Raw genomic sequence first — 21,393 nt, forward strand, 5'->3', positions numbered from 1 at the left:
CGGGCGCGACCGCCCAAGAGGCGTCACGATGGGGCGGGACGCGACACGAGGGGGAGGGGAATAGGGGGCGGTGCGGCCCGGGTGTACCCGGGGGGTACAGCTCGCGCTAGTGAGGTCGGTACGGGGATGTGCAGCACGGCGGCCATTTTATTCCCTTGTTCACTTTGGAGTAAACTCTTGTGCGCGCGGATTCGACAGGGAGCCAGCGGGTTTGTGAGCACTGCCATCCCCAGCCCTTCCCCAGACCAGTGACACGGCTGCACTACTGCTGCCCCTCGCTTCTCAGGAACTTGCAGAGGCAAGGCTGTGCCCGGGAGAGTTCACCATTTAAGCAGATGACACAGGCAAATTAGCTGCTGTCTGCAGTCCTTTGTCCCTTCAGCAATTAGGGCTGACAGGGACAGCTGCTGACTGAAGACTGCATGGCCCAAGATAAGCACATCCCCAGGGCCAAGCCGCAATGCTGCACTGTTAGGCTCTTCTGACTTATAAGTGACTGGGACAGAATAGGGAAACTTTCCTGAAGTATCTCTGAATGGCTTTTTCACTGGAGTTTCTCCACTGGGACTGAGAAATGTGGCAAGAGTCAGTTCTGGAAGTGCTCTTGCTGTGTGGCAGGCTCCTGCCCTTTCCTAGCTATTTGCACACAGGAGAAACCCAGGCCTTGTTTAAGCAGAGGTGGTGGTGCAGTGGATTAAATGCAGTTGTTTTTCACAGAGAGGGGACACTCAGAGACAAGTGTGGCCTCAGGTGCCTGGACAATGATTCAGATCCCTTTGTATGTATTTGGCTGCAGAAATAGCAATTTTCCTGGGTGCTCCTGTTTGGTGATCCATCCCATATGCTTAGAGGCCCTGTGGCATGGCCTGACACAGGAGGTGCAAGCAATGACTGCAGGGACCAGCTTTATTTTTCTGGAAGAAAATTGCAAGCTGTCTGTATTTTCTGAAGTTCAGGCTTTTCTGCGTTCCTGCCAATGCCTAAAGCTAATGGAATTAATGTTTTGAAACCTCCTTAAACAAATTACCATAATTTCTTTAGTTTTATAAATAACAACTTTTGTCTCTAAGAATTTGATTACTCGTTTCCAGAGAAAGCTTCTGAAAATGAAGAGCCCTGTAGAAAACAATATGTTTTGGCATGAATTCCTCATTTTGTAGGGGGAAAAAAAAAAAAAAAAAAAGCGCTTTAATCTTTTAGCTAGTTCTGCTATTTAAGGTCTGTACTCCTCCAATGCCGTTCTGGTATTTCTACAACTATATCTGGAGTCTCTTTGGTGCTTGCTTATGTATCCTTAGAACTGAGTAAAGGTCAGGTCAGGAAGCCTTTGATTGTCAATCTCCCCAGGCCACCTTGATGCTTTTCCTGAATACAATGAATGTAGGAGGAAAGCAAAGTTTTTGTTGTGCAAACTGTGGGAGCTGACTGCTACAGGTATGGCAGAGGCAGGCTTGTCCCATGTTTACAAGAGTAGGATAGATATTGAACACTAAGTTATGCTAATCATAAATATGTCTACTCAATGCTCAAATGGGGAAAAAAAAAAAAAAAAGTTGCCTTGCCTTGTCTGAAGAGAGTCCCCTACCTTTGAATTCTTTATCATCAGGGCAGACCATAAACGAAGTTTACAGTTTTTATAGCTTTCTTTAGGTGACTCACAAACATTGCACAATTTTATTTATTTTTCACTGTTTTCTTAGCCATTTCTCTCTGGAAGGCTGACTTCTTCAGGGACTCTGTTTACCTTGAAGTACACAGCTTGCCAAAAGGGGAAGTAAAATTAGGAAAGGAAGTTTAGAGTATAATTAGGGGTTTTTTTTTCCAGAATTTGAACTGAAAATTGTAATTTGTTTTTGTAGTTTACTCCATTTCTTAAACAGGGATGGGGACAATAGCAAGTGACCAAGTTTGAAAAGTGCTGTTGTCTCAGTACCTTAACACTTTGATAGTTAAAAGAAGCTTGGGGGAGCAGTGTAATTCACTAAAACTTCCTGACAGTGCAGTTACTGTCTCTGTTCATTACCAAGTAAGAAACCTAAATAGACAGTGTCAAAAGTTCAGGTAGCAATGGATTCAACAGGGCATAGTCAGGTTTGTGGGAAAAGGATGAAGGGAGAGGAAGGCTCTGTGGGCCCCCAGAATTAAACCAAATATGCTAATTTGATAAGTAAGGAGTGGTGAATTTCCTCTGGTTCACCTAGCCCAAACATCTTGACCTCCTGATGTTGTCCTATGGCCTAGAAATAAAATTGTCTCCAGTGTAGTCCATCCATTTCCTCACTTATTGCTTTGTCTTTACAGATCAGAAAGCTGCTGTCTTCTTCTCCTGCCCTCATTGCTCCTTCATATTCCTCTAAAATATTCTCTATTATGTTTCTCCTACAATTGTTCTGAAGTGTCCTGGTATGCACATTGTTCTCTTCCCTATCCTGTCCATACTGCTCTTATTCATTATTGCCTGGAGTGGAAAAAGGTGCTGGTATCCAGAAGTGGCACCAGAAATGGACAATGTGGGCTTGGATAAGGTATATACAGTGAGTGGGAGGCATGCTTGCCTCCAGAGGGTTTACTCCTTAATCTGTAAGGCAAAGAAAGCATGTTATATTGCATACAGGAGACAGACATCACTAACCCATGTGGTGTCTGTAATAGTGCTGGAAAGAAAAATCCTCCGAGCCTTTTGCCATAGTTGCCATGCAAAAGCTCTTAGGTTTCTCCTGGAGCTCTTAGGTGGTTTTGACTCTCTGTCATAGGATATTGTGCTGGTTTGGTTTGGTGGGATTTGTAGTAGTGGGGAAAGGCCCCAATAGTGGCTCCAGTAAGAAGCTGAGAAGCTCCCCCTGCTCCAAACCCAGCCAGGGAGCCATTAGAGAGACAATAGATGGGCCTCAGCGATTGACATATGGAAGAACTGAGATAAGACCCGAGAAGAGGGACCAGTTACAAGGAGCTGAGCTGGAGAGGCAGAGTGGTGCTGGTGGCTGGTAAGGAAGAAGGGAAAGAAGGTGCCCAAGCAGAAGTTTCCTAGCAACCCATGGCGAGATGACAACAGGGTGTCCCCCTGCACTCATGGAGGAACGTGGTGGAACATTCCCTGGGGGCACCAGGAGGGGAGAACTTGGCCAGTGGACTCTGATTACGCAGCTTTGGAAGACCCCAGCGCCAGGGGAGGTGTCCGTTCCTGAAGCAGCCCGTGACTCTGTGAGAAGCCCAGGCTGGAGCAGCTCCGGACCTCGTGGGAAGGACTCATGAAGTAGAGGTTTGTGGAGGACTCTCTCCCAAGGGAGGGACCCCATGGGGAAGGAGGACTGTAAGGAATCCTTCTTCCTGAGGAGAAAGGAGCAGCAGGAACCACCAGCCTGTGAACTGACTCTAAATCCCATCCCTTAGCCTTCTGGGGGAAAGGAGGTAGAGAAATCAGGAACAAAGTAATTTGGGCCCTGGAAGGAGGGTATGTAAGCACTGTTCTTTGTGTTGTCTGTGTGCATCTGATTAGTGTGAAATTAAATTATAATTTTTTCCCAAGTTGAGTCTGTTTTGTCCACGACTGTAAATGATCTTAACCTTCTAGTTGGCCTTTGTCCTCCTCATCCAAGAATGTGTGTGAAGGGGGGAGTAGATTGAGCAGCCATGCACCTGTTTCTTTGTTGTGTTAGGCCCATACCACGACAGACATATACAGACATATACATCCCTCAACCTTACGTAAATGCTCTTTTTAGAAATTGTTTGATATAGTGATTGACAAAGTGAAAAACCTGTTATGGCACTATCTGTTCTGAGAAGATGTGGGGGTTTTGAGGGGATTTCCTTTCTGAACTTTTTTGTAACCAGAAAGCAGAAATTCTTTTAGAATGTATTAAGACACAGTTGAATGCAAATTCCTGTTCTGCCTTGTCAGTGATATATGGAGACACCGAGTTTTGTGAACTGAATAATCAAATGGCTAATAAGGAGGCCGCCATCCTCTGAAGCAATGGGTGAGTCAAGTAGTAGTCTGCATGATGTTCTTTCATGTCTTCTGTGGAATGTTTTGGATTGGGCTGTTCAGAAATTTTCTATCATTATTCAGTATGGTTTTTTCCCCACCTCCTGCTTCTGCCACAGCACTTGATAGGTTAGGACTGGCTCTTGAGGTTACATAGGTGAAACGTGTGTATATATATATACACATGTGCATACAAAAGCACACATAAGTACAGATAACTTATATATTATTTATAAACAGCAGGCATCACTGCTAGTGAAACAATTATCCTTCACTGTGAGGACACACTTGAAGAAGGTAGGACATCAAATGCCAAGCACTATGTAGGGGGATTTCTTAGAGGTTTGAAAGGTGTGTAACTCCTGTCACCACTTCTTGGAGGCATGGTGCTGAGTCTAAGCCGTCCTTTAGGATTAAATGGGTTTATGGGTTATATGATGCTGCTGGCTGTGCTGAATGCAGCAGCTGCTGCTTTACTTTCTATAGAAGTGTTGAAGGGAAAGGCAAAAAGTTCGTATCAGCAAACATGAGAAGAATGACTGTGATGTTAAGTAACTAGATGAGCCGTGTCAGCTGCCCTGCATGTTGCAGCTCCAAGCTTCTGCCTGCCAAATGGTTGGGAACACAGGCTAATCCAAATGTTTTGCACCCTTGTTCTCTCAGTTTTGCTGTTCGGGATGGTTTAGTTGATACTTGAGCACAAAGTATTCTACAGAGATCAAAAGTTTCATCTGTTTTTAACAGGAGTTGTGGGCAGTCAGAAGTTCTAATGATTAAGGTGATTATGAACAGGATGTTGTAAGCTTAAGTGTTAAAGGACAAAGCTTGAGTAAATGAAGTTTTCATATTTCTACTAGTTTTGATGTAGTTGGGACAATTTACATAGCAAAGAATATGCATTTTAAATTCTCAACCGAAATCTAAAAAAATTAATTTTTGCTTAAAGGGATATTGTTTGAAGTTCTGAGATCCATCCAGGCATTTTTGCTACAGACTTCTTAAATCAGTGGGAGGTTCTTGAGCAAGTTCACTGCTTGGCCTTGAAAATCTCAGCACCAACTTTGGGGCAGATAATCTAAGCATGGGAAGCTCAGTGAAAGGTCCTCCACCTGTCTGTATGTGTATTCATTTTATAAGAAAACACAATTCAGTACTTCTTTTCAAGATATTTCTATTTGCTACAAAGCCTACTGGAAGAATGGCAATAAACTGACATTTTACTTCTGAAATACACCTCTAAGTTTAGTCAAAGACTTGAGGTTGTACCTGCAAGTGCTGTTTCAGTACTGTGTGTTTAGAGACTAATAAAGATTAACAAAGCCTAATACGGTCACATTTCCTTTTGATTAATGACTGCTAATTTCTGTAGCTAATATTCTGCTGTATTATGAGAATGGTTGTAAAAAATGGCCCCACATAGTTCGTTCTGCTCACCCTAAAATTTATTATTTTGCATACAAACATTTGCTCTGTTCCACACAACTGGGAGAGGCACCTCAGCCTAGATACAAATGATCTTTGTTAGACCAGAGGAGCCAGGCTGAGCTCTGTCAACTGCATGGTTAGCTCTTGAATTGCCCACTGCCCCAGCATTGCCTATTATCTCAGAGAGTAAGAGGCTTTTGGAAAAAGAGACCAGCCCCAGCCTCTCTACAATGACCTTTCAAATAGTTGTAGAGATTGATGAGGTCTCCCCTCAGCCTTCTCTTTCACAAACTAAACATTCCCAGCTCCTTCAAGCGTTCTTCATAAGATTTATTCTCTAGAGCCTTCACCAGCTTCGTTGCCCTCCTCTGTAATCACTTCAGCACCTCGATATCTCTCTTGAATCGAGGTGCCCAAAACTGGATGCAAGACTCCAGGTGTGGCCTCACCAGTGCTGAGGACAGGGGGACAATCACCTCTCTGCTTCTGCTGGTCACACTATTTCTAATACAAGCCAGGATGCCATTGGCTTTCTTGGCCACCTGGTCACACTGCTGGCTCATATTCAGCCACCTGTCAATTAGAACTCCTAGGTCCTTTTCTGCCAGACGCTTTCCAGCCACACTTCCCATGGCCTGTAGCATTGCCTGGGGTTGTTGTGGCCCAAGTGCAGGACCTGGCACTTGGCCTTGTTGAAGCCCAACCATTAACATTAGCCCAACAAATTAAACCAGGAGGTGGAACATCTTGTAGCTGTCTAAGCAGTGACTCTTCATGACACATAAAATGCTTCATCTTTTGTTCAGAGATTTTCAGTTAATTTGGAAAAGAGTTTAAAATAATACACCTACAGGCAGGTTCTGTTTTTCAAAACATATGAAGTAGCTGCATTATTGTCTCTCAACGGACATGGTTACAGTCACGGCTGCTGGCTCAGTTTCTTGAAAATAAGGCTACATGTTCAGGTGATTCAAACCTCAATTTTTTAATACATTAGGGTTTTTTTTCATAGGTTTTCAAGGCCTATCCATATTTTTTTCTTCATTTTCAAATAAATGCCAGGTTGAAGTATGAACTGGTGAAGGGTTACAGTTATTTTATCTGGCATTGTGGGTGCCAGACCAAAAAATCAAGTATTTGCTCTTCAGTGTATCTCAAAGCATGTAGTTTGCTCAACAGTTCTTTTCCTGGGGAGCAGCAAAATGAGAAATTCTTCTTCGTACATGTTTTGTCTGTCTATATAAAGTGCAACCAATCTCTAGGCTGTTTTGTCCTCTTGTTTTTCCCTTAATCTGTGTTTCTGTTGCTCTTGTTGAAGCTGTGAAGGTCAGTGGCTATAAAAAGGCAGGGTCTGGAGGGAGAGACAGTATTTTTCATCTGGAAAAAAAAAGTAGGCAAGTTGTTAGGCACTTGAGTCCATTTTCACGTCTGAAATCTCTACTGTACAATAGAAAATTGCATTTTTATTTCCAGGTTTATATTTTAAAGATTTTCTCTGGGTTGTCCATGAGGATCAGGCCTCGTGAATCAGTTGTAGAGTGGTTTTATAAGTAATGAGGGCTCTGCATGGGAGGATAGTGCAATCTGAGGTTGTTTGGTTTCTCACAGTGAATGCCAGTGACCTTCAACTTTGATGTGAGTAACAACCCACTGGTTCCTAACCGAGAACAGTTTCCTAGAGTGCCTGGGGTGATGATTTTGAGACTCAGAGAGCCTCCTCTTCAAGGAAGCCTTCCAAATACTGTATAGTTATGGCATGTGAACCATTTCTTGAACTTTGTAGCTCAATTGGCTTTTTTCAGTCTACACTGTAATGAGAAGGCTATGATTGTGATCACCTTGTTACCACGTTTGAGCATGATTTCCCTACTGAGGTTTTAATAACGATTTCTCCTAGGAGCCCACCGCTGGCAGCAAAAGGTGATGACTGCTAATGTTTAACTTAGCTGCTAATGTTAAAAAAAAGGGCTGTGAAATCATTCTTTGCTGTTTTCAGTGAGGGAGGATGAGAAACATCTGTCTTGGATGTTACAAGAAAAAGAAATCTCAGCATGCTATTTCATATGTGAATCTGTGGTAATCAGCAAGATGGAATGTGATCTCTTGGGGAAGATTGTCTCATTCTCCAAAATGAGGCAAAAGGGGCAAAATAACCATTGAGTGTTTGTAATGTCTTTGTAACACCCATTTTCCTACTTTTTTTTTTTTTTTTTTTTTTTTTTTTTTTTTTTTAAGAGAATGGACTACATGCCAAAATGAGATTGAATAAAGACTGTGATTCATGTTGCCGCATGTTATGAAAATATACTGGGAGCCTAAAATAGTCTGGAGAGAGACTCAGAATAGCTGTGTGTATGGCTTCGAAGCTCCAGTAGGAGTTATTGAGGTCACTAATTTTTATTTCACTCAGATGTACGGTGAATGTAAAGCCTTGAAAATGCAGTGGTAGGTGCTAGAGTAGAATCAGATGGGTCCCTACTCCTGGAAGTGTCACCCCCTGTATTTCTCCCACCCTCCACCCTCTGCTGGCTACAGAGAAAATTTTAAAAGCTGTGATTAAATTGACTTTTTACACTTGTTTTAATTATCAGGAATTCTTGTGGAAAAGACACACCTCATCCCAAGAAATCAGGAGTTTATCGCAGGACTGTGCAGGGTGAGATCCCTGCAAAATCCTTGGTGGAAAAAATTATCCTGGTGTTACTGTAGACTTCACCATGGCTTTTCTGCCATGCTTGAAGAAAAATAAGTCACCAGGGCCTTTAGGCACAAGTATATTTCAAAAACACAGCCCAGCCATCTGGCAGAACTACCAGGCTTTGCTGGAGACATGCGTGGAGAACACCTGTTCACAGATTACAACTTTCCTGCTCACATCAGCTCTGTTGGAACTGGAACACTGCTAAAAAAACTACCTCAAAATTTACAGTGGAATAGGCCACCTGTAACTGACTTTCAGTGAATAATCTAATGTAAAAGGATTATTATAGTTTATAGCCAGTAAATAGTGTCAGCAGACTACTCTTGCACTTTGATTTAGGTGTGCCTTAATGCTTCTTGAGATTACCCTTTCTGTATCAGCTGTCATTTTGCAAGCTGTGGTACATGGAGTTTCATTATTGCCTTTGAAGCATTTGCTGCCCAAAATTATAACCAGCTTTATTCAGTTTATATCCAGCAATGCTTGGAGCAGGCAAAGGTACCAAGCAAAGGAGAGTGAGGGGAGTCAGTGTCTTTGGAGCTCACAGCATCCCACCATGATTCCATGTTGACAGTTCTCTTGGTGATGGCCCCTCTCTCCAGAAATCAAGATCTCGATCTTTTAGAAGATTTCTGAATTCCTAGACAGCCCTTAGCCTTTGATCCCTCTCCCATGAATCACAACGTTGTGAACCTGGAGGCAGTGGCAGGTGTCTTATCCTCTTGCTGGGCTGGTTTTTTTTCCTACTTAACTGTTTAGTCAGTTCTTTATTGTACTTACAGCAGTCTCTTCCCAGATCTCGAGGTTGAGCTACTGCCACAATCAGTAATTGATCATCAATCAGTATTTTTAGTTCTGGGACCTCTGTTTTCTACTTATGCACATATATCCAAGGCCTTTGCTGGTATCCCATGCTTAAACTGAACACCACAACAAGAGACACTTGGTTGCAAGTGCTGAACACAGAGCAAGTTCCCATAATAACAAGGCTAGGAGGCCAGGATAGCGGCTCAGCATGGTTAGATAAGGCCTGTTAACTCTAGCCTATTGCTAGCAATGGCAGTTCTGTTCTTACAGAGCCACTGAGCAACATATTGACAATCATATCTTCACATGTAGCTGAGAATTTCAGTAGCACTCACTGCTTATGTTACCATGTCTGTCAGGGAATCCTGCCTGATAATAGCAGGTAGCATCTCCTAGCTAAGTTCTTTTTGAGCTGTCATAATTTTTTCAGATTTAACCAATTTCCTAGAAGGGCTGAGTTTCTGCAAAACTCATGAAAATCACTGGGAAAGTAAAGGCACCTTTGCAAATTATTCAGGTGAGCTTGAGTGTAGCAGCCCAGGTTCTCACAGTTTCATACACAATTTCATCTTGCAGAAGGTTCATGTTAAGTCAGGATCTGCAGGTGATGAAAGAAGGCAGTATTCAGGGGCCTGAGCTGGGTTGTGCTGGACGCTGTGGGTGAGCCAGCTGTATCAACATAAAGGTATTTGGGAGGGGAACATGAGTCCTGGCCTCTGCAAAGTCCTTCAGTTGTCCCTCTACCTCAGAGATATGAGGAAGGATGTTGTGCTTCCTTCATTCCCTGTGCTGCAGGAAAAATGCTGAGGTTCTGCCATCCAGTCTGCAGGCTTGTAGCTTGCTACATCTATGACTGATGGCCTGCAAACTGGACACCCTAATTCACTAAGGACAGGGGTTGGTATCTAATTACTGTACCTGCCTTCTGAGGGTTTGCTGTTTCTCTACTACTGCCTGGAGAGGAAACCAATAATGTGAAAATTAGCTTGAGCAATTTATGTGTCATCAGAGTGAAACGTAAGTTTGACACTTAGGTTATTAATTTAACCCAGAAGTACTTGTGAGGGGAAAAAAATAACAACATAATTTTTCTCAAATAATTATTCACAGACCCGATGTTGTCACAGCAATAGGAACTTCTATAGCAGCCATCAGTTATTCTGTAGCTCGATTGTCAAATTGTGGAGATGTCAACTAGGTCAGCTGAAAGTTTTAACAATTATGCTCTGATATTGTAGCCTATTTTGGCTGAAACTTGTCAGTAATTATGGAGGAGCAGAGCTGGCAGGTCTGAAGGGTTGCCTTCTCAGCAAGATGTTTGTGGAGATCCATAGCAAAGGACCTGAGTGCTAATGGCTTATGTTGGAGACCAAATTCAATGCAGACCAAGCACATATGTTTACCTAGACCTGTGTCATGTTAGCCAGAGCACATGATAACAGTAGAGATATATCTGAAACAGAATAATGTCTGCTGGGTCAAAGGGACCCTAAGTATTTTGAAAGCTTTCAACAGGCAGGAGTGTTTTGTGTCATGTATCTAAGAGGTTTTTATATCCTAGACAAGGAACTTGCTGGATTTCCCCTCTTATGAGCTTGCAACTCTGCATGCAGAAGTCCTTGACTTCAAGCTAAACCAACTTACGTTAGTGACTTAGCTGTTTCCCTCTTTTCTTTTTGGTTTTGTGCTTCCCAGGCTATGCATAGAAGTCCACTGCAAACAGAAAGCAACTTGGTCTCTGCCAAGGCTTGGTGGGTAAGGAAGCTACTTTATAAAAATAAACTAGCATTTTGTGTGGAATTTTGACTGTATAAAATGTGGTATAGAAATAAAAGGTGCGCATATCCTTACCTCTTTACTTGTCATGGTCTGCATGAAGCAATCATTGAGATGGGATAGGCTCAAAGTGTGATTTGAAGGGTGAGAGGCGTCTCTGTAAGCTGAAATTGCCATTCTCAGTGTTGCTCTGTACTGCATTAACAAGGGATCCTCCTGCATTCTTACTGGTCTGTAATACTGCTGCTTGACAGACCACAGAAGCAGGAAGATCTGAGACTTTCACTATCTTTGTATCTAAGGCTTAGTGTGAGTGCATTCTCTATCCAGCTTTGCAGTTAGGAAAATATTTTTTATGTCCATGTTGCCTAAAATAAAAGGAGATATTGTCATCTGCACAATAGATAGGAGCAGGACTTAATTAATTTTTAAGTGCTTTACGCCCTTGAACGTGAAGTCTGATAAGTACAGTCTTGCATGTGAAATCCACTGAAAATGTTTTTTCTCTTTTGAAAAGTTTTACTTTTTCTAAGAAAAAGGGAGAAGTTTTTTAATGGTGTGCATTTACAGAGAACAGAAAAAACCCCACACAGTGTCAGAAAAAAAACCTGAATGTTTCCATTGAGAGCTATTTCTTGTTAAATTTCTTATTTAACCAAGCAGTATCCAAATGAAAAATCATGAGAGAGCAATTATAAACAAGTCATGGTTAGGTAAATAAAGCACACGTCTGCATAGTCTTATTTTCTGTATATGATTTTTTATAATTGTAAGGACATCAACACAACAGTTTTGGGGCTAGAATCTTGGTGATTTCCTGAACCTAGCTGCCAACTCTCACTTTTCAGCCAGCTGCATTTTTCCGTGTATCTTAGTGCAGAGGACTGCTGGTTCCTGGCAGCCCTTGAAGCCCTGACGTTCCATCAGGACATCTTGGCTGCAGTTGTGCCTCAAAACCAGAGCTTTGAGAGGAAATATGCTGGCATTTTCCACTTCTGGGTACATCTGCTCCCCCAGAGTGCAGAGAGGTCTTCAGAAGTCCTTTGTCACTTTTGGTGTCACACCCTTAGATATTTTATATGTAGTTCCCCTTGGCCAGGGGCAAGTGGCCAGGGGGAATCCCAGCCTAGAAGGTAGGTCATCATCACTCCCGCAAAGCAATGCAGGCAGTGGATCAAGTACAAACTGCTCTGAGAATATACCTCTGCTTGGCCCTTCTTTCCAGCTATGCCCTATCCATCTTTTAATTCAGACAGAACTCTTGTTCATAGTGGCAATAGCAGGACTTAAGCACATCTGCTTCAACCTTCTATCCTCTTGCCCAGCTCTTGATGCAACTCTGCTACTCTGCATTTAGGAACTCCTGCAAAATCCCAGCTGTTTCTCATTTTTCTGTTTAGTACTTTTTTACACCTCATACATGCTTTGTCTTCTCCTCTGACAGGGTGGGGTTGAGGAGTTGGTTCTGTGGGTGAGTCAGCACACCCCACTGTCCTAAGGCAGTCCTTCCCTTCCAAGGCAGCTTGTCCCAGTGTGCCCACAGCTAAGCTGTCTTGCCTTTCTGCCTTTCCTGTTGTTTAAAGGGGAGGTTCCTTCAAAGGGAAACACCAGCTCATTCCTTTCCCCTGACAGTTCTGGCACTTCAGTGAATGGCTTGAGGTGGTGGTTGGTGATAGTCTACTGGTGGAATGGTCTTTGTTTCTTCAGTCTGTAAGAATGTGTTTTGGGGAGCCCTTCTGGAGAAGGCATATGCTACTTAAGTGATTCATTCCAAGTTATATAAATAGTCTCTCTAAGATACGTTGATTGGTGCCTACACAGTTTGTTCTTGTTTATAAATGCATCTCCTAGGCCTTGCCACATTTGGAGTGCGGTAACTTGTTATCATCTTTCTATTATTACACAGCAAAAGCTGCCACTACAGTAGCTGTTTTCAATCCAGGCCTTGGAGTTTAAATTCGAAGGTTTAGGAGTGGGTGTGAAAACAGACCTATCTTGGGGAGTTGTCCTCTGAATGTTATAATTGTTTGGAGTGTATTGGCTTGAATAATGCCTTCCTTGTAAATATGCAGAGGAGTGGAAGGCCAAAAAACCTGATTTTCAAAAGTGAATTATTTCTGATGCCTCCTTTGATGTGTTATCAATTTGAGAAAACTCCAACAAATTTTGCTTTGGGAGTCTGCTGAGGAATTGTACTTTAGTTTTGATAGAAATTCCTAATCTGAGGTCCTCTAAAACAAACACATTGAACAAGTCACATGGCATTGTGAGAACACTGGCTTCTCTCCAGGGTCTTTTATCTGGGATGGTTTATTGGGACAAAGAAGTGAGCAACAAGACATAACTGATGGGGTAGGTTAATCTTGGGCTGAAATAATCCATGCAGGGCAAGGAAAATTCCTAGTTAACAGAACAAAAACATCAAAGCAAAGGAGATGATTTTCAGTTGTTTCCATTTGTGGTTATCATTAGAACAGAAAGAGTGGAGAAAGTTGCACTCCAGTAGTGAAGAAATTCAGATTGGAGAGTAAACTCTCAAGGCACAATATGCCTCTGAAGACACTGTATCAGTGTCCCGTGGCAGCATTTGCTAAGGCAGAAACAGCGATGAGCGCATTCTCACTGCTGTGCAGTGAGGGATGATAGCAAGTGAAGAGTTCCTTTCAGACTATTTTAGGAGGCAATTTGCTAGATTCCTCTCTTCCTAATTGAGAAATATGCCCCTAAAAAAACCCGTGAGTTACAGCCTTCCTCAACCTATCATCTATGACTATAACCTTATGTCAATGTCTTTTTTGCTAGACTCTGTGGCTCCTATGAAGATCTTCAGATTGGGCAAGTTTCAGAAGCCTTGGTGGATTTTACAGGTTATGTTAATATAAGGATCAAGCTTGCAGCAGCTCCTCCTGATCTATGGGATGTCCTGACAAGAGCAACCTACATCAGATCTCTCATGGACTGTCAGACACATTTAAGGGTGGTGCTTGAAGTAACATTACATAGCTTCACAGCTAAAATTCCCTTTGCACAGCTAGTCCCTGTGACTCCTAAAGTGTCAAAGCTGATACTTTCTGTAGAAATCACATTCTTAATGTTAAACTTTGCACATGGATGATTCCCTGCTACTCTCAGCTCCCTGTTGTTATGTTTAGGACCTGGTTTATCAGTCAAAGAACTTCTATTAAATAAGGACCTACTGCATTTTCCCATTTTTGTTAAATTTTCTGCTTTTACAGATGGTGCAGTGTGACACAGAGACTCATGGACTGAACTTATAGCTAAGAGAGGGCGGTGTGTAGTTCAGAACACTAATTAAAATATTGGCTTCCAGGCCTTATGCTAACACTGCTACTGTAGGGAGAGCCTACTATTCTGACCTCCTGGACATTTTAGAATTGAGATGGTCTCTAGCCAAAGATCTACAATTTAGGAAGGGACCTTCCCAATCAACCCTCCAATCCCAAGCATGCTGCAAAATATAACTGCTGGGAGCTTAGACTTTAATTTTTTTACAGTTCAAACCATTCTCCATTTCCTTTGAGAGTAATTTCTCACATAGGTACAGGTTTCTGGTGTTGGTATGAGTGTGCCATGTCAGTAGGGATAGAATAAAAGGTTTCTTTACCTTCTGTTTCTCTTCCTTGTATACAGAAAACAAAGGTCCTGAAGAATGGGTTTGTTGCTGGCCATGCCTACACAGTAACTGGTATTAGAAAGGCAAGACTAGCCCTAATGTCCTGGGCCCAAGTTTGTTTGGATGTCAGCGGTTTTTATTGCAGTTATAGATTCAACCCTTAGTCAGTGCAGCTACGGTGTGTCCTGCCCAATGCTCTTCTCTTAGTCTAAGGCTAAAAGAGACTGTGCGCTTTGTAAAGATTCACTTTCATGTGTGTCCATTTTAGTATAATGACCTTGACATAAAGGACAGTGGCTATAGATCAGCCTATCTGTAAGGGTGGGAATGATTCACAGGGCTCTGCTGAGACCATCACCTACAAACTGAAAACCTACTTGGGGTAAAAAGCCTTCCTCTGAAGTCACAGGAGAGGCCATAGAGAAATAAAGATATTTGAATACAAGGGCCAAAACAAGAAACACTGCAGATAGAATTGCGAGTCAAGGCTAAAGTAAGGGCCTGAAAAGTGGACTTTTGTGCAGAGAATTCCAGGAGGACCCCACTGATCTGCAGAAGGATTCCCTAACGATATTTGTCTAGAAGTAAGGGACAGTAAAACAGTTGGTTCCAAAGAGTGGGAGAAAACTTGAGCTTTCCTCTCTTGAATTGATGGATGACTATTTTGTCCAGCCTCAAAAGGAGGTGGACAAGGATGGCAAAAGACTCCAGGGCTTTGGACATTTGATATAGATGTGGTTGAAGACACATTCAATACCTCTAGCAAGAGATACTAGGAAAGAGAGGAAGAGATATTGTGAACTGGATTATGCACACCTGCGTCTCACACACAGCAGGAGGGTTTTAGGTATGGACTTTATCAGTGATATGCCTGTCAGTCTGGCTCCTCTGATGGGTTGAAGAGCCAGGCAGGAGTAAGAGATTGACCGAGCATGTGGAGCTGATGTGAAGTCGTCTCTTCTGCTGTATGTTGCCAATGAAGCCCTTAGTCAGCCCAGCTCCCTCTTCCCTAGCATAGCATCCCTGTTCAGGAAACACTAATCTGTGAGGTCACTCCATGGGCTACATTGTGCTATGCCACTGCAATGAGGTAGGAATGTGGCTTCGTCCTGGATCAAACCAGGACAGAGAACAAACAAAATATTTGTTAGTGTGCAGCACTAGTGTGCAGTGATGTAAACCAAATGAGAACTCCAGAGACTTTGGTAAGCACAGTGTTACTGTTTTCTGCAGGTGACCTGTCAAGATGGACCAGAAAACTTAGTGAGACTGAGAAATCCATGGGGAAAATTTGAATAGAAAGGAGACTGGAGTGATAGCTGACTTTAGAAAAGGGAAGGCTGATGCTGAGTGGGAAGGAAGGTTTTTTGGAGGAAAGCTGCTGCCATCTTCAGGCAGGAATTAGTGCTAAGCAGCGTCAAGATAAGTAACAGTTGTTTGCACACTCTGGTGTCAAAGCAATGGCTCAATAGGTTTGTATTTCTCCAGCAGACAGTGCTTACGTAGTTGGGCGCACTTCAGACATGAAGCTTCAACAAGCTCAGTTCTGCTTTTCCATTCACTGAATGCCACAGGAAAAATAGTATGAGCATCGGATGCTGACCACATTGCTGTGGTCTGGATGGCATGCAAGGTGACAGGTAACTGTGCAGGAGCTCTAAACAAACAGTATGTTTCAGGGCACATAGGATCCTTTAGCACAGGAGGGACCGTGAAAAGTCATCCATAGGCTGCAAAGTGTTGGAATTAGGTGGCTGCAAAGGAATCCTAGCTGTTTGAGGAAATAATACAATCATAGAATGGTTTGAGTTGGAAGAGACCTTAAAGATCATCTAGATCCAAACCCCTCCATAGGCAGGGACACCTCCACTAGACCAGGTTGCTCAAAGCCATTACCCCTGCTCATATAAAAAGTCCCTCTCCAGCTTTCTTGTCAGCCACCTTCAGGTCCTGGGAGTACAAATACAATTGTGTGAGATTGGAGGAATAAACTAGTGAGGCAAATGGGCTCTATGTTTGCTTCTGCTTTAATTTTTTATTTGGATCCATGAAAGACTGTGGCTTGCATTCTAGACTATAGGCACCTGTAGACTTGTGTCCTATTCCTCTTCAAAGCAGAGCATGTTCCTTCCTTGGAAGCTTCACTTTGTTTTTCTTCACAGAACCTATTTGCTGAGGCTCAGGGGTAAGGAGGAGGGAAGAGCAAAGGGAGATATTGGGAATGTAAGTGACTTTCATCTTGTCTGTAGGGCAGTAACTTCTCTGATGCATGTCTGTTACATAATGACCAGCTGTTCCAGTGGAAGGAAGAGACCTTAAAGATCATCTAGATCCAAACCCCTCCATAGGCAGGGACACCTCCACTAGACCAGGTTGCTCAAAGCCATTACCCCTGCTCATATAAAAAGTCCCTCTCCAGCTTTCTTGTCAGCCACCTTCAGGTCCTGGGAGTACAAATACAATTGTGTGAGATTGGAGGAATAAACTAGTGAGGCAAATGGGCTCTATGTTTGCTTCTGCTTTAATTTTTTATTTGGATCCATGAAAGACTGTGGCTTGCATTCTAGACTATAGGCACCTGTAGACTTGTGTCCTATTCCTCTTCAAAGCAGAGCATGTTCCTTCCTTGGAAGCTTCACTTTGTTTTTCTTCACAGAACCTATTTGCTGAGGCTCAGGGGTAAGGAGGAGGGAAGAGCAAAGGGAGATATTGGGAATGTAAGTGACTTTCATCTTGTCTGTAGGGCAGTAACTTCTCTGATGCATGTCTGTTACATAATGACCAGCTGTTCCAGTGGAAGGGCATAATGAGCAACATACTGTAGGCCTGCCTTTTAAACAGCTCCCAGCTGCCTCTTGGCTGTCCATGTAATTATTATGCCAAATACTCTTTCTATTATGTCTCCTTTGACAGAAAGTAAACTAACAAAACAGATTTAGATTTTTATATTTTAAATATTTGCAAACTGCATGCGCAACTGAATGGGCTGTCTAATGGAAAGGGGCATTTCTGGCTTCTGCTGGAGAGAACTGGAGGCATTAAACTACATCTCATGGGACCTAGAGTCCTTGTGGAGTCTCCTGTAGCTTGAAGGCATGAGGGACCTGTGTTTAGTGGGGGATGAACATGGGAGATGTCAGGACAGGGATTTGGCCTCTTTTTATAAAGGAAGGCTGTGTCCTCTGCCTTGAATTTGAGGCCATGTTTCGTTATTCACCTCATGCTTTTGCCCTTAGCTCTTACAAGTGGGAGCTGTTGAGCCCGAAGGAGATTTTGCCGAGGAAAAAGAAGGAGGATGGAGAATTCTTAGTAATGGCACAAGTCTTGACTCTCCTCTCTCTGCCAGTAGCTCTGAGGCTATGCCTGGAGATCAAGCAGCACATTGTCATTTAGGTCAAGGCATAGGTGATGTGCTTTGTAACAGCCCATGCTTGCTTTCTTGCTCTACTTTTCTGCTTGACAATGTAAGAAGCAGTAGTCATGCTGTCACGGAAGAGACGCACTGTTCTTCAGTGGCAAGAGTGAGGGAGAAGCAGGACACTACCAGGTTGCCAGCGCCACTGGAGGCTTGGGCAGCTTTCAGGAGCTTTTGTCCTGCCTTTTTTTAAGATAGCTTTGGGAATGTCTCGCTTTCCTTGTTTGTTTGTGGTTTCTTCACAGCTTCTGCCACGAGGTGGCAATGTTGTCGCCCTCGTAATTTCACTGCTGTCTTTTTGGTGACACTTTAATCTCTGCTGCTTTCCTTTGCTGAAACTTCAGTCATACATTTGCTACTGCTAGATTTTTATGTTAGAGCAGACGCTTTCTTCTTTATTGCCCAATAAAATATGAGCATTACCATATGTAACACAGAGTGGTGCAGCTTCGAAGTTCCCTGCTCCCTTTTCTTTTTATAAGCCATATGGACTAAACTAAACTGCTGACAAGATGTTTCTTGATAGTTTTTTCCCACTATGTCTCTGCGAGATTTCAAGATTCATTTTGTAGATCTGATGATCTGTGAATTAACTCCAGATCTGATGAGCCAGGAACATGGAAAGATGTGGATGTACTCCCTTGAAGAGGGGGAGATGGGTTAAAGGAAGCACAGCAGGAGGAAGTCTGCTCTTTTGGATTACCCTGGGATAACCTTGCTCTGCTGACTCAGTTACCAGCACCTTATAGCTATAAACACAACCTTGAGAACAGAAACCTTCACTTCCTTCTAAACCCTCCACACAAACATCAGAAATAAGCCACTGAAGGACTTTGACTATCTTCTGCTATCAAAGTTGATGCATTACTGGCAAATATAGGGCAGTGGGCTGGTTATGGCATGAAATGAGCTGCAGGAACCTAGAATCAATTGCCAGCACTGAGCTTCTTTGGGACTTTAAGCTTGTCTATTAAAATTTGCATCCTCAGCACCTCCAGGGAGTATTTTAGGTCAAGTGAATGGGAAATGCAGAGGCTCAGCCCTTCTGGAAGTAGAGCAAGTGGGGTCTGAAGTCAGCTAGCCCATACACCAGAGATGACAGAAAAAAATGAGCTCTTAATTGCAGATGAGTGGAAATGTAGTTCCTTATTCCTGGGCCTTTTGCACCCTAAGATCAAATCCCTGTGGGGTCTCGAGGTCCAGATAACCTGTGATGTATTCAGTACAATGCCAGGCATAATGTGTGAAGCTGGCAACCAATTCTGTGATGGAAAATGACATAAAAATGTTTTTCTTGTTTGGCTTAGGGGCGTTTTGGATGAACCCGCAATATTGGGTCCTACTTTAGAGGGTGATGTAAAACAGGAAAAGTACTCCTTTTATCATGAAAGGGCATATCTTCCAGTCTGTTATTATGCAGAACACCTCTTAAATGAGAAGCCTTTGAGTTTGGGGTGGAAAAGAACTAGTTTGAATGTATGGTCAGGGCAGCACATTTGTGTTTCCAGTTGCTGCATTTCTAGCATGGTAACCATGAATTAAGATGCCTCTCCTTCCTGATTGTAGAATCCTGAAAACAGCTGCTGTGAGAAACAGGACAGAATGCATTTGTGTGGGTGGGGTCCTCATTCTGTAGCCATCTGGACACTGTTCTCTGTAGCTGCAACCCTCATTCAGCAGTCACCTTAACAAACAGGACACTGTCCTCACCAGATAAGGCAGTCAGTTGGAATCCTGTGGAGGTAGAGTGTGAAAGACCCGCTTTTTTGTTTGAGGCAATTGAACAAAAAGAATGCATGAAAATAAAGCTCACTGTTTGGCCAACCCTGTTGAGGGGGATCAAGTGACCACATGGACCACCATTCTCTACCGACTCATTTCCAGAACATTCTAAAACCCGACACCAAGCCTGCACAAAGTGGGCCAAGCCTCACCTAGGAGAGGCAGGGTTAGGTGTCATAACAGGCAGACTTGGAACGCTTGGTGCGCACCTGCCATCCAGGAATCACAGCTTCACACTAAGATTGTCACTGGATCCAAGGGTGGTGCTTATCTTTTTTTCATCTCTGTCTCTGTCTCTAACCTTATTATGGGCACATAAGGGTTAGATTGTTTCTAATGTAGCAGTTGTAACCGCTTGCTTCGAGAGTACAATCTTACCAAGTTTTGCTGGTTGTAAACTCTTGCTTTGAGAATATTATTGCCGTGTGGTTTTTGGACAAGCTTTTAACCTTACCTGATTTTAAGTAAAACTATTCATGTTTGAACCTCCTGGGTAATATTCCTTACCCCTGTGTGCTGTACAGAGAATTATAGAAGTTAATCTTGCCTACTGGGTTGTTAAAAGCTTTGCCCCTGTGGCTGTTGAAAGATGTTGACTTTCCCTGTACCCACCATGTGGGATGGGCCTGAACCTTACCATAACCCACCTGAGTGGGACAGGATGCTGACTTAAATATTTTGGGCACTATCAGGGTTACAAGTGAGTTAAACTTGTGGCAGGGGGAATCTGAGTGTGGCCCCAGCACGCTGCTGTGCTGCATTCAAGGGGGAATAGTGGCAGCTGGGACTTCAGTTTGAGGTTTGTAGCAGTTGCCACAATCAATACAGAGAGATGGCAAGACAAGAATATCTAAGGTATTGGAACTAAAGTCAATGAAGTATTGAGTGGAATATAAAAACTTTAAATTTATCATGAAGGGCATGAGGAGGAGTAACTCTGAACCCTTCAGGAGAAAGTTTGCTCTATTATCAAGTAAAATACTGATAAAGAAATATATGAATTCATGGAGTAAAGTGGCTAAATATTTTGAGGAACTGCCAGAATCAGAAGGTGACAGTGGTCTTAGGTAGCAGAATTAATTATTTGGCTTGTTTACTGGGCACTCAGTGGCATTAAAATTAGTTCAGTGTTGCCTGGATCAACACTTTATCCATTCTCCTATTGCAGAAAAGTGCCTACAGAGCAAAACATCTGTAAGAGCCTAGAGTGGCAGGCAGATCAAGGACACGTGCATGGAGTCAGGGTTAGGGATTAGGTTGCTTCTGCAGTACACTCAGATCACAGATGCTCTGAAAAATCTGCTGCCAGATCCCTAGTGCAAAGGACAAGCTGGTAACAAAGTGCATGGTACCTATGGGTTAGAAGGGGTGTGCAATTCTGGAGCAGTTCCTATCTGCAGTTGTTTCTGCCGGTATAGAAATCACTTTTGCAGTGGCTTAAATTGACAGGAGCTTTCCAGTCCTTGCTACTGTTCCTTGCAAGTATTGTTACATTGTTGATAATGTTGCAGAAAGCCCTGTTCTTCGTTAATTTAGTCTTGGGCAGGTGTGGTACACGCTGAGAACCGCTATGTCCTGCAAAGAGAAAGGGTGTTAGGCCCTGTTACCTGTTGGCGCTGTAAAAAAAAATCTGAGGTGTGAGTAAAGCTTCTTAATGCCATACCTGTGAATTTTCCATGTGCCTTTTGTCTGTTCAGAATTGGTGCAGATCACATTACTCTTCTGTTTCTTCCCTCAACAGTACCAGGAAAGCAACAGAAAGCTGCCTCCAGTTTTCTTCACCTGGGATCAGCCTGGGAACAAGCACCAGGTTTTTCTTGATGAGCGGGAAGTGACTCTTTACTTTCACCTGGAGCTTCAGCAGG

General features: G+C 43.0%; 1 protein-coding gene across 1 annotated transcript in view; it reads left to right on the forward strand.

The window, feature by feature from the left end:
- Positions 1-8,130: 8,130 nt before the first annotated feature.
- The window catches only part of CAPN14 (calpain 14), an 84,019-nt gene continuing 70,756 nt past the window's right edge, over positions 8,131-21,393 (forward strand). Inside the window, 15 exon segments of the mRNA XM_009994823.1 lie at positions 8,131-8,254; positions 8,257-8,357; positions 10,628-10,676; positions 11,578-11,696; positions 12,330-12,375; positions 12,378-12,448; positions 13,170-13,261; positions 13,500-13,674; positions 14,349-14,414; positions 15,565-15,643; positions 15,965-15,971; positions 17,568-17,640; positions 18,273-18,395; positions 18,397-18,430; positions 21,226-21,359. Of these exon segments, the coding sequence (XP_009993125.1) occupies positions 8,131-8,254; positions 8,257-8,357; positions 10,628-10,676; positions 11,578-11,696; positions 12,330-12,375; positions 12,378-12,448; positions 13,170-13,261; positions 13,500-13,674; positions 14,349-14,414; positions 15,565-15,643; positions 15,965-15,971; positions 17,568-17,640; positions 18,273-18,395; positions 18,397-18,430; positions 21,226-21,359 (1,293 nt within the window).

The sequence above is a fragment of the Chaetura pelagica genome, unplaced genomic scaffold (assembly GCF_000747805.2).
Source record: "Chaetura pelagica isolate M959 unplaced genomic scaffold, ChaPel_1.0 scaffold2, whole genome shotgun sequence".
Taxonomy (NCBI): domain Eukaryota; kingdom Metazoa; phylum Chordata; class Aves; order Apodiformes; family Apodidae; genus Chaetura; species Chaetura pelagica.